This window comes from Pan paniscus, chromosome 2 (genome assembly GCF_029289425.2).
Source record: "Pan paniscus chromosome 2, NHGRI_mPanPan1-v2.0_pri, whole genome shotgun sequence".
NCBI classification, from domain to species: domain Eukaryota; kingdom Metazoa; phylum Chordata; class Mammalia; order Primates; family Hominidae; genus Pan; species Pan paniscus.
Genome location: NC_085926.1, coordinates 191,268,052 through 191,280,804, shown reverse-complemented (window position 1 = coordinate 191,280,804; position 12,753 = coordinate 191,268,052). Strand labels below are relative to the sequence as shown.

Sequence of the window (12,753 nt, the reverse complement as noted above, 5' to 3'; positions counted from 1 at the left end):
ATATATATATATCCTTCTTTAAAATTTAATGCATAAGCTATTTAATAAAAATTAAATGAACTGAGATCATTTTCTTTTTTAATAAAGTGGAATTATCAGATCCACGGTTCTATGGATCTTGGCCCATTTAAAGTATAAAATCACTTAACTCTACTGCCTTATTTAGAGCAAAGCCCTACAGAGGGACCAGTAAAGCTGAGTCCAGAATCTTCCTGGCAGGATCCTGCACTAGGTTTCTTTGTACCCCATCTCCATTCCTGATGTCCTCCTGGTCCATTCCCTTCTGCATCCCTATGCCTGGGAATGCTCAAGGCCTTTCCCCAGAAAAGCTGACTGGAAGCGCCTCACTTAGCTCACATGGAGGGCTTGAAATCCTCTAAAAGCCCAACTTCTCGAGTTTTCCTGAGGCTATCTGAAAACATGCAATTTAGGCAATGAAAGAAATGGGCAGGTCACAGATGAGGACAAATGTAAAAAACTAAAATAACTTTCATGTCATTTGTAGAATGGAGATACATTCTCTGTGTAAGTGTTTCATTAAAGTACACAAGCAGGTTCAAGCTGTAATGAAAGAGAGATGTTTTCCTTCCATAAAGCAATTTCTCAAAATATACCAATCTTGTTTTTATTATTGTTTTCAATGGAAGGGCTCGAAGGCCAGCACTCTTGTTGTGCTATACAACCATATCCAAATCCCAGAAGTTGGATGCCATGTCCTGTGCATCTGTGAATATCTTAGGTCTTCCCCCCTTTATAAAACAAGAGTGTTAGGGAAGTCAGGAACTTGCTAACAGAATCACGTGGGAACTTTCTCAACCTCTACATGTCTGCTTCCTAAAAATTCCTAAGTTCCTGCAAGTGGGTTATGCCAGAATCTCCTGGCTTGACATTGTGTGTATGGAAAACTGTAGACGTCCCTGCCTGCCAGAGACCCTGTTGGAAACTTATCAGAATGGAAGCAGTGAGCAAAAAATAGGTGTAGTTTGAAAAACTCCACCATAATTCTAACATGCCCTTCCTTCCTCCTTGAGGACTCCTTCAGTCTTTACCACCTGGAGCCTAAAGTGGCTACCACACGACACATTATTGACAATTATTGGTAAGTTAATTGAATGAATGAATGAATGAATAACAAATGAAAAGGGACATGGACCTCCTGCAAGAGAAAGTCCTCCTAGTCATCTGCATTTTGTTTTCTCAGAAATAAATAAATTCTAACAGATTTACTGATATCTCAGGGTTGGAGGAAACCTCAATGATTCCCCAAGTTTAGTCCATGGTCCCTGCAGAAATCCCCTCCACAGGTTTCCTGCTGAGAAATTGTTCAACTTCTGGAGAGGGACCATCTACCTCCAAAGCAACTCTTCTTCTAATGCATAGTTGGAACTGTTAGGCAGGTCTGCTGAATTTTATTTAGCCTGCGTTGTTCTGTGAAGCTGCTGGAACAATCTGGGGCCTGTTTTCCCTGCCAGCTGGTCGGAATGTCAGCTCCCTTGTTTCTTAGACCTTTCTTCATGTTGAACCAGCTTCAAATCTTATATTTCTTCCCATTGCTCAGCCATTAGTCAACACCCCTGAATATTCTGCTTGGCTTGTGCTGAAACAGATGGGTACATGATCTCTAAACACACAATATTTTTTGGCAAGAAGCAGTAGAAGAGACACAGCAGCAAGGGGCATGCCAGGCTGTGATTTCAATATGGCTCAGATGAGCCATAAAGAGGATGATCTACAGGCAAATATTGATCAACTGGATCCCCGTCCTCGTGGGATCTCTTCTCTCTTAATGGTAATATTGCCAAACTTGGAGAGCCAAAGAGCATGAGACTCTAGGCTTGCTTTCTAAACTGCTTTCCATACCCCATGTACTGCCTTGAACATCATTAATTCATTCTAATATTTAGGGAATATCCTCTAGGTCAGACACTGTGCCCCTAGTGCTAGATTTTTAGACAGGATTTAAAAATCTCTGTTTCTGGGCTGGGCATGGTGGCTCATGCCTGTAATCCCAGCATTTTGGGAAGCCGAGTCAGGTGGATCACGAGGTCAGGGGTTTGAGACCAGCCTGGCCAACATGGTGAAACCCCGTGTCTACTAAAAATACAAAAATTAGCCAGGTGTGGTAGTGTGGGCCTGTAATCCCAGCTACTCAGGAGGCTGAGGCAGGAGAATCGCTTGAAACTGGGAGGCGGAAGTTGAAGTGAGCCTAGACTGTGCCAATGCACTCCAGCCTGGGCGACAGAGCAAGACTCCGTGTCAAAAAAGAAAAAGAAAAAAAAAATCTGTTTCTGCCTTTAAAGGGACTCTAGGAAACTAGAGGGAAAAGACATTTAAGTATACATTATAATTTAATGATGTAAGTGCTGTTGCTAAGAAAAGAAAGGTTGTTGGAAGGGAGAAAAATAGAGTTAATTGTGCCAGAGGGAGTAAGACTTCAAAGATAGCTGCCATTTATTGAGAACTAAATGCTTTATGTATTTTTCTCGTATGCTACTCGTAGCATTTTTTTTTTAAATTACAGTCTCCCTTTGTTGCCCAGGCTGGTCTCAAACTCCTGAGGTCAAGCAGTCCTCCTGCCTCAGCCTCCCAAGTAGCTGGGACTACAGGTGTGTGCCACACACCCAGCTTGATAGCAATTTTATTAGGTATGTTTTATAAAACCCCTTTTACAGATGAGAAGAGTGAGGCTGACCCCTCATTCAGCCATCAATTCGTTCATTCAGCATATAATAGGCTCTGTTTTAGGCATTCGGAATGTATCGATGTCCTCTGGAAGCTTACATTATAGTGGAAGATACAGTCTTTTTTTTTTTTGCAAACTTATTAAAATGTGAAACATAACGTGTAATTTCAGGTAATTATATGCACTATAATGAAAAATATGGCAGGATAAGGAGATGAAGAGAATCTGAATTAAGAGTCAGGGTAGCTATTTCAAGGAGCATTGTTAGGGAAAGCCCAGTAAGGAGGTGCTACTTGAACAGAGAAAGAATGAAATTCATTCACAAAGGGAACGCCCTTGTTTCATTGAGGGACTGAGCGGGTAGACATACGAAGTTGTGGAGGAAATTAGTTCCAGTTGGAGGGAACAGCAAGCACAAGGTCTTAGCTGTGTTCAAATCCAGGCCTCTCTGCTCCCACGTTTCTCAACCATTAAGCTTGATTGTCGGATCTGGCTCTCCGAGGCTGAGTAGGCATTTACAAACTGAAGAATGTGGGAAGGGCATTCAAAACGGAGAGAGGGAGAGAGAATGGAGGACCGAGTTTGGGGTCCTAAGTTGACACTTTGTTTAACAACAGATTATTGCCCCAGATTGTGTAAAAGAGTCCTGAGTACTGAAATGGTTTGAGTTATGGGCTCTTTCCAGCGGGAGGTTTAGGGACTTAAGAAGTCAAAGAGCGTGATGGGCTGTTTGCCCTCTCTGATTCCCAACATCCTTGAACCTCAGTGTTTTCATGGCATGGAGTCAGAAGACCTCGGTTTGAGTCCTCTCTGTCCTTGGCAAACTACAATTTTACTTGGAAAAAAATATGGCTAAGAAGTCAGATAAACTTGGGCTCAGCTCTCTGTTACACCTCAGTGAGATCAAAGATCTCTCATGCAGATTCTCCCCATTGGTCCTTTCTGAGGCAGATTTGTGAAGTGGAGTCATAGACCATGCTACAAAGCCTGCCTCTTTCTAGCTTTGCGATCCTGGAAAGGTTTCTTGGTTTATCGGAGCTTGAGTTTTTATTACAATAGGTGCTAATAATATGAAATCTCATGGGAATAATGTGATGATTGAAGGAGTTAATGCTTATAAAAGGCTAAGTGCAGTTTCTGACACTGTCAACTCTGTTTAAAAGTTACATTGTAGGCCGGGCGTGCTGGCTCACGCTTGTAATCTCAGCACTTTGGGAGGCTGAGGCGGGTGGATCACCTGAGGTCAGGGGTTCGAGACGAGCCTGACCAAGATGGAGAAACCCCGTCCGTACTAAAAATACAAAATTAGCCTGGCGTGATGGCGCATGCCTGTAATCCCAGCTACTCGGGTGGCAGAGGCAGGAGAATCGCTTGAACCTGGGAGGCAGAGGTTGCGGTGAGCCGAGATCGTGCCATTGCACTCCAGCCTGGGCAACAAGAGTGAAACTCCATCTCAAAAAAAAAAAAAAAAAAAAGTTACATTGTTGTGATTCATACTAGATGTGTGCACTTTTGGCTACATGCCACACTGAATAATTTCTTCCATTGGCAAAATAGAGATATTAGCCCTTTCCTTTGGACTATTGTGAGGATCAAATGAATCTTTGTAAAAACTTTGTTAATGGTAAAATAGTGTAGAAATATGCATTCTTGTTGTAATGCACATATGTATTACACTTTGTGTATAATGTACACGTTTACCAAGTGTTAGCCATGAAGGCCATATCTTCCAGTTCATTTGCTCATTCATTCGGTTCATATACTAATATGTATTCATTCAGTTCGTATACTAAGGGCCCTGTCCTAGGTGCTGGAGGTACTAAAGTAAGATAGATATGACTTCTAACATCAAGGGCAATCTAGAATGCCTGACAAGTCTAGGAACATCTGCATAGCTGTGTCTTTTTCGTTGCTTTTAGTATATAATAAAATTATTTTAAAAGTAACTCAAAATGAAAGTGTCTTTCCAACTTTTTTTTTGAGTTGTACTACACTTAAGATATATTTGTATCGAGGACTACAGCTCTGTTCATCATACACTGACTTTCATTTCAAAAATAGTAGTTTAGAATTACGTTTCAAAAGAACTTGCACATTATTTTTTAATCAAAGTCACAAAATCTCCAAAGAGTAGAAAAATGACTTCTGTTTAGTTTGGCCTGTAGTCACTTATCATGTGCTTGTAGCTATGACACTAATGGATGATCAATTTCCCACAGAAGGTTAGTGTGTGGGCCCAACGCCATTGAGGTTGAAATCCAACCCATATGGAAGCTGCTTGTTAAACAGGTAACTGTTTTCTTTTCTTTTTTTTTGAAAAAATAAATTTCTGCCCCTTACTTCTTAGAAGGAACACATAAATACTTTGATGTGAATGATATCTTGTTTCATGTGACTTCTTTTAGTTACTGCTTATTTTAAACTCAGGTTTACTTTAAAATTCCTTTCCAGTGAGAGACAGATTCCTGCTTCATAATCTCCTGTTTGTTTTGTTTTGTTCTCTTTAGTTTGGATGGTGGTTGTGGTGGTGGTGGTGGTGGGGTGGTTAGTCCACTGGGTTGCTATAACAAAATGTCATGCATTGGGTGGTTTAAACAACAAACACTTATTTTCCCAAGTTTTAGCGGCTGGGAAGTCCAAGGTCAAGGTGCTTGCATATTCAGTTCCCGGTGAGGACCCATTTCTGGGCGTGCAGACTACTGCGTTCTTTATGTCTTCACATGGTGGAGAGAGAGGTCTGGTCTCTTCCTCTTCCTACAGGGACACTAATCCCATCGTGGGACCTCTACCTTCATGACCTCATCTAAACCTAATTGCCTCCCAAGGGACCCATCTCCAAATACCATCACATTGGGGGTTAGGGCTTCAACCTATGAATTTAGAGGGGACACAAATGTTCAGTCCACAGCATGGGGCAATGTTATTATTTCTATAATTATTGAGGATTTGAAATGTATTCTTTGGGTCTTTTTCTAATGGCTTTATTATTTTCATTTTCTTGAGAGTAACTTCTCCCTTTGTTAGTGTTTTATTTTTGTTTTTGTTTTTAAAAATATTTTCCTTGTGTGCTTGGATTTTTTTTTTTTAACGCTTACCTTAAGTGGGACACTTTCCCCATCAATTTTTCTCTTTCTCTCTGTGCTTTCTGTGCTTCTTTGATGGCTTTGTTTGCCTCCAGTTGGCCCCTATGTGGTCCCTGAAGGTTTGGGTGCTTGTCCTTCAGGGATTTGTCACATGCATGCTCTTAGCCAGCTTGAGGCTTAGCCCAGTTCACAGTTGTCCCATGGACACTCCTCTCCCATTCCACCCTTGGGTGGAAAGCCTTCATTGGTTATGACTTTGCTCAACCTCTATTCTGGAACAGGAAGCCCATGGCCACCCTTGTTTTCCACCATATGCCTCATTTCTATCCTCAGCCACCTAAGGGACACGTTCTGTCTGTGTTCCTCCGAGAAAGGAGCTCCTAGATTTTGCTGTCTAGTCCTTGTCTGGAACCCATGAATCTGATGATGTGAGCCCCCACTCAATGGTGCATGTTTTCAGTCTATTTCTAACCCATAAAGATGGTCATTTTGTTTTGGAACATGGACATATCTTTTTAATATTAAAAAATTATTTACCATTATTCTGTGTCTGAAGCAGAAAACAGGTTGCTTTTTTTAACTTTATTTTTTAGACTAGTTTTCGGTTCACAGCAAAATTGGGTGGAACATACAAAGATTTCCCATATACGTCCTGCCTCCACATATGCATAGCTTCCCTAACTATCAAAAAGTAGGCAGCTTTTTAAACGTCAAGTACATTTTCAAATTGCCAAATATTCTCCAGGGGTCAATGTGTTCTAATTTGAAAGGAGTGCTAGTATTTTCTGGCACCTATTTACTAGCCCTTTAGTAGAAAGAAAAAAAAACCAAGTACAACTATTTGTTTACATTTGGTTTCAAAAGGCTATTAAATAAGAGAACTGAATTAATTAGAATAGTGTTGTTTCTTCTGCAAAAAGTATTTAACCAGTATTCTACTGGATTTGTTTAACTTCAAGATCATATTATCATTTGTACATAATCTACAATCAGAGCATTTTATAATAAGCAAACAAAAAAACTATAATTTGTAAGTAAAGCAGTTGGGATTGAAATAATAAGAAACATTAAGGAACAAAATCTTTTTTAATGGACAAAATATATCCAACACTTAAGATACAACGTACTAACTTATTTACCACATGTCAGTTCACTTTTAAGACTAAATTAGAATTGTATTTAGTACATAAGGGAATTATAGAAAACAGAGGTAAGAGAGAATAGCACTGGTTTTAACCAATATTTCATCCAATTCATAATGATAAGAAAGAACACTTTCTCAGAAAAATAATACTTGCTTTGCTCTGATGGGCTCTTTAGTTCACTTTCTGCATGTATATCCTGTGACTTTTCTCTGGCTTCTCAGGTTTGCCCTCTCTGCTCTCATTATTAGCATGAGTTAGCAGGACCCAAATGGGAAAAATTGAGGGAATGAAAAAAGTTGAAGGTATTCTCATGCGACCAGAAATGTACATGTATGAGTGACCAGCTTTCAGGTTGGTAATACCTTCTGCTCATGATTTGCTCTGCAGCCTTGGGGAAGACATTTCTCTCCAGTATTCCTCCTTGTTCAAGAGAAGAACTTGGCTGACTCTTATATGACCTTGCTAGGACCTGTGACATGAAAGATATGCTATTTTTAAATGACCTGAATAAAAAAGTAGAATCTTTCATTTTCATTGCACAACTTGACTAAATCTGCAGCATGTGATTATATGAAAAATAAGACTGCAATTAAACTGTTCCAAATGGAAGTACGTTTTTAAAAGAGACTGAATCTTGTACCTCCCCCATTATGAGTCAGTCTGTTTAAGAAGGTGAATTGTTAAATTTTGTTATTGGTAAAATATTTTTGAAATTCAAAATGAATAAGAATGATCAACTTGTGGGCATGGCTCTGAATGCATAAAATAATTTTGCTTCCACCATATCACATTCTATGTGTTTGACATTTTCTCAACCCAAATCAATAGAGATCTAAGTGAATTCTTATATATTAGAGGTTTGTGTATGTTGTAAAAAAATGAGAAAAAATTTGATAATGAAATGACATCTTCTTGATTGCTACTAAGGTTCATGCAAGTGACCCAAATGCCATTTTTGTGCCTGCAGGTTTTAAATCCATTCTATGTGTTCCAAGCCTTCACCCTAACTTTGTGGCTGTCTCAAGGTTACATAGAATACTCTGTGGCCATCATCATTTTGACTGTTATCTCCATTGTCTTAAGTGTGTATGATTTGCGACAGGTAAGACCTGAAATCACAGCCAAATTCTATTTAGCTTCTAGCTAAAGAAGTAAAGCCCATGGTATTTCCACTGACAGCCAGGAGTTGCTTTGTCAACCATAAGTCATAAAACAAAAAGTGAGGGCTTACCAAATATGGGATGACAGAAGGAGGACTTTGGACTACCAGGGAGAGTTAAATGTCTTTGCAAACTCTGATTATCATCTGAAGCCTTCATCGAATGCTTTGTTTAGAAGCACTCTGAGGCTCTATTTGAGTATGGTGGGAAAGAATGCTGTGAGGGATTAATGATGCCAGCCATAGTTTTAGGAGAATGAAGGGGTAGCGTCTCAACTGTGTGCATTAATCAAGATATTATGCCCCTTAGAACATTTCCATCTATTTCCCCTGACTTAAATATTGTATTTGTTCTATAGGTTTCCTATTTAATTGTCTTTGAAAAATTTTAGTCTCCCTCTTAGAAGTCCTTTATAATGTCTGTGTGTTCATTTGATATTCGGATATATCTTTACGGAAATCCCAAAGAAATACAGAAATTCCTGTGTGGGAGTTAGGGGATGGGTTGTGGAAAAAATTAGGTTTGATTCTATACTCAATAAGGCAGTGTTTCAGCAAGAGAATTCCTTGACATTTTTGAGCTTCTGGCTTATTAAATCAAAATATCCAGGGTTAGAATCTTCATTTTCAAAAGTTTTATAACTAATGATTGTTATGCATTCTGAAAGCATAAGAATGATTATTATAAGGGAACCCACTGAAGGATAAATTCAAACACGAAGGTCCCAGATATATGTATTTATTTATTAATGCCATCATATTTTTCATTCATTTTACTCTATTAAGTGCACATATATATACCAGCTTATATGGAGATTTATGTCTTTATTAATTTTTAAAATTAAAATAAGATCTTACTATGCACATTAATCTGGAACTTTCATTTTTCACTTTATATATAATGGCAATTCACCAAGTAAATAAATAATTATAATTCATGTTTTTAAAATAATACTATAATATTCCATGATATACCATAATTTATTCAACTATTCCATTACTTGTTGAAAGTAATTTCCCCTCAATCTTTTGCCACCACAAATAATGTTGAATTAAAAGTTACTACTACAGTATGGGCATGTTCTTACATATTAGTGTTTGCATTTTTTAGCATAGCAGCCAAAAGCCAGGTTACTGCATCAAGGCATATGTATGTTTTGAATTTTAATAGATGCTGCTATATTATTTTCCACAAATGAAATAATTTTTTTAAATCAGAGACACACAAGAGTATTTATTTCCCCTGGATTAATCAGTTTCTGGAGTTATATTGATATTTACGATTTTTAAATCGTAAATATCTAATATCTAATGTCTTTTAAAATATCTAATGTCTTTTAAAAAACTGGGTCTCATTGATGTTTTAAGGTACATTTTCCTGATTGCTGGTGAGACTAGACACTTTTTGTTGTCTAATAGTGTTTTGCATTTTCATTTTATATTAAGGGCCTCTTTATATTCATCATATATGTGAAAAAGTTTTACTTTTTAGTCTATTTCTCTAGACTTTGACTTTAGCTGTGGATGAACATTTATATAGAGTCAAATATATTTCTGTTTTCTTTCACGGCTTATTGTTGTGCTTGTAAGAACTCCCCTTCCAAAGTTAGGTAATACCTGTTTTCTAATACTTGTAATTTGCTTATTTAAAAATCCTTACTGGAATTTAAACATTCAGGTTCCATATCTTAACAGAATCCCTACATTCCTTTGTTCAAAACAGTGGCTAATATGGGAACTTTAGACTTGGTGGCAGTATTGCAAAAGATTTCTTTAAAAAACAGAAAAGGAATTAGAGGACAAACACTAATCTCATTAGCAGCCAGTATTTACTAATAAAAGGGTACCTAACCCAACCTGCAAAGCACCTTGTAACACTCCACAAAATGAGCCAGTTTCCTGAAACTGTATATTTGCAATTTAAATCACAAGTCCTCATTCATCAACATCTGTTTAGCACTTTACGGTTTACAGTAGGCGCCCACATTCACAATGTATGTGTTTCTATGGGACATGGCAAATTATGAAATAAAACATACATGATTTTTATAGCCTCCTACCACCTGAGAGGGAGGGACAGGGGCAATCCAGGAGGTGAAGGGACTTATTCACACTCACCCAGTAACAGTGGCCTTAGCCCCAGGTTTTCTGATTCCAAGTCAAGTACTACATACACACTGTCCCATTGAGCGCAATCTCAAAGTGACTCATGAATTTCCTTGCAGCAGTAAGATTTGGGGAAGGGCTTTGGCAGGATTGAAAGAAGGAGCATCTACTGCTATCTCCAAATCATTCTGTTGAGCTACATTGAAGTTCATTATTTCACTGAATTAAAGACTTAGGTAAACAAACACAGGCTTTGGAAAATTGTAAGAGAGTAAGTGTTTGCAGGAGTAGAATAAGATGATTTTCTGCATCTACTGGGGCCCCAAATCATGCTACACAAAGAAAGCTTACCTTTCCTAAGCCAAGAAACCCTCCCGCTTCAGTCCCTTTCTAACAAGTTTGGTGCAGGCATGAGTGCAAACCTTGGTACTCAACTGTATTTGCATTGAACTGTATGTGCATACTGTATTGCTGAGCTCCACGGGTGGCTGCTAGAAATAGCATTGGGAGTATCTGGCCCACAGTGCTTTGCCTTCAGTCATGACAGAGCCAAGCTCAAGAGGCACCTGAGTTAATACCCTCATTACTCATCTCTAGAGGAAATCCAGCCACAACAAACACAAGGGCACATAGCAACAGATGCTGAATAATAACGATATGCAAATTCATCTTGGAAACTGATCCTGGTCCTGCTGAACAGGGACAGAAGAAACTAAAGGTGGCCTAATGAAAATCAGGCAACGAGCTTTGCAGTCATGGCAAGCATTGCAGGGTTTGCCTTCTCCTAGCTAGTTGGTTGCCATAGAAACCTGTGTTTGTAGATTTTCTGAGTGCATTAACTCAAAGAGGAGGCTAACATTATCCCACTCCAGTGTTGTTGGGAGAAGTAGAATAATTTGGTTCTAATAAATACATATTTGATAAGGGCCTACTATGTGATACGCTCTAGAGGAATCCACAGATGCATAATGTACATGGTGCCTTTCTTCTCTCTACTGCCTGACTCACGAGGGAGGCCTGACAAGACAGCAGATAGCTATGATGGAATGTGATCAGTACACTCACACAGGTGGAGAGAGCAGAACAATGAATTCTTCCTGAGAATTGTAGGGACTTGCAGAGTGGAGGTGACATTTGAGTAGGCCTTTATGTGAAGGATTAGAAATAGTTTGCTAGTAGAAAACTGGAGTGGACATCCTAGGGACTAGTTTGAGCAGAGGCCTGGAAGCATGACAGGTTACACAGAATGCTAAGTCTAATAAACCAATCCAGCTCTACAGCATAATGAGTTTTGAGAATGACAGTCAAGTATGATTAACTCATACTTCACCACTTCCAAATGTGTTGATTATCATCCTCTTATGCTAAGCTGAATTTGGCATTATCTAAACGAGTTTCTAAGCAAAAAAAAAAAAAAAAAAGAAATCTAAGGAAGGATTTTTATCTTCTTAAAGAAAAAAATGCTATTTTTAAGCACTAGTAGAACATATTCCTCAACAGAAAAGGTTTTAGAGTCAGATGAACCTAGGTTTGATTTACCTAGTAAGTAAATGATGGTGAAAAGTTTACTTTAACATTTTCAATCCCTTTCTTTTGGTTTTTACATGTATGTTGGAGATAACATTTTCATCATAGAATTATTTTGAGAATTAAAAAAATTAAATACTGTTGTTCAAGTGCCTACAACAATGCCTGGCACATAATAACTGCTTCATGTTTTAAACTATTTACAAGTAATAAAGATTTGAGCCATTTTATATACCATGTGTATTTCTTCTATGATGCCTTGCAGGTTTTAAATAAATCTCTGACATGCGAAATAAATCAATGTCATGTCATTTTAGAGCTTGAAGGTATAACTTGAAAGTGATCCAATTCAATGTTGTCTGTTTACAGAGAAAACGACTAAATTCTAAGGTGCAATTTCTTACATACTCACATTACCTGACTGATTAGGAGGTATGCCTGACCTACAACTCAGAAATCCTGACTGACTCCAGGGTTCTTTGCCCACAGAACCACAGCTGACTTTGCCACTATTACACATCATTAAAATGCGTGCCCCAACAGTTAAGCCTCAGGAAGTCACCTTAGAGCAATGAATATGCACTAAACAGTACTATCGCTTCTTCCACTCAATTGATCCAAATTACCAAAGTTTAACTTTTCATGCAAAACTGAAGTGTATCATAAATTTTTCCATATAAATATTAATGCTGGGTTCATTATGTTTTCTTAAGGGGAAAGTTGCATAATTATGTGTAATGCTTGTCTTAGCCTGGCGACATTTGTAACATTAAATATCACCAACAGAACAGATCAAAACAATTTAACAGCTAAAAGAAAAAAGTTTTACATTTGAATTAGGTTAAGGTGAATTAAGTATTGCTGACAGTATTCAAACCCACTTCCAGTTAGAGGCATCCAAGTCACCGACATCCAAACAGGAAGAGGCAGTGCCTTCCAGGGCTGGCCCAGCATGGAACTTTCTCTCGCTGATGTTGCCCCAACAGTCAGTCTGGGGAACTGTATGGATGAAATCATCTCTCACCTCTGCCTTTCTGTCCCCTGTGTTAT

At 38.4% G+C, this 12,753-nt stretch overlaps 1 protein-coding gene across 1 annotated transcript in view; it reads left to right on the top strand.

Moving 5' to 3' along the window:
* The window catches only part of ATP13A5 (ATPase 13A5), a 108,477-nt gene that overhangs the window by 19,690 nt on the left and 76,034 nt on the right, over positions 1 to 12,753 (top strand). Inside the window, exons 6-7 of the mRNA XM_003807659.5 lie at positions 4,903 to 4,972; positions 7,879 to 8,013. Of these exons, the coding sequence (XP_003807707.3) occupies positions 4,903 to 4,972; positions 7,879 to 8,013 (205 nt within the window). The remainder of the gene's footprint in view (positions 1 to 4,902; positions 4,973 to 7,878; positions 8,014 to 12,753) is intronic.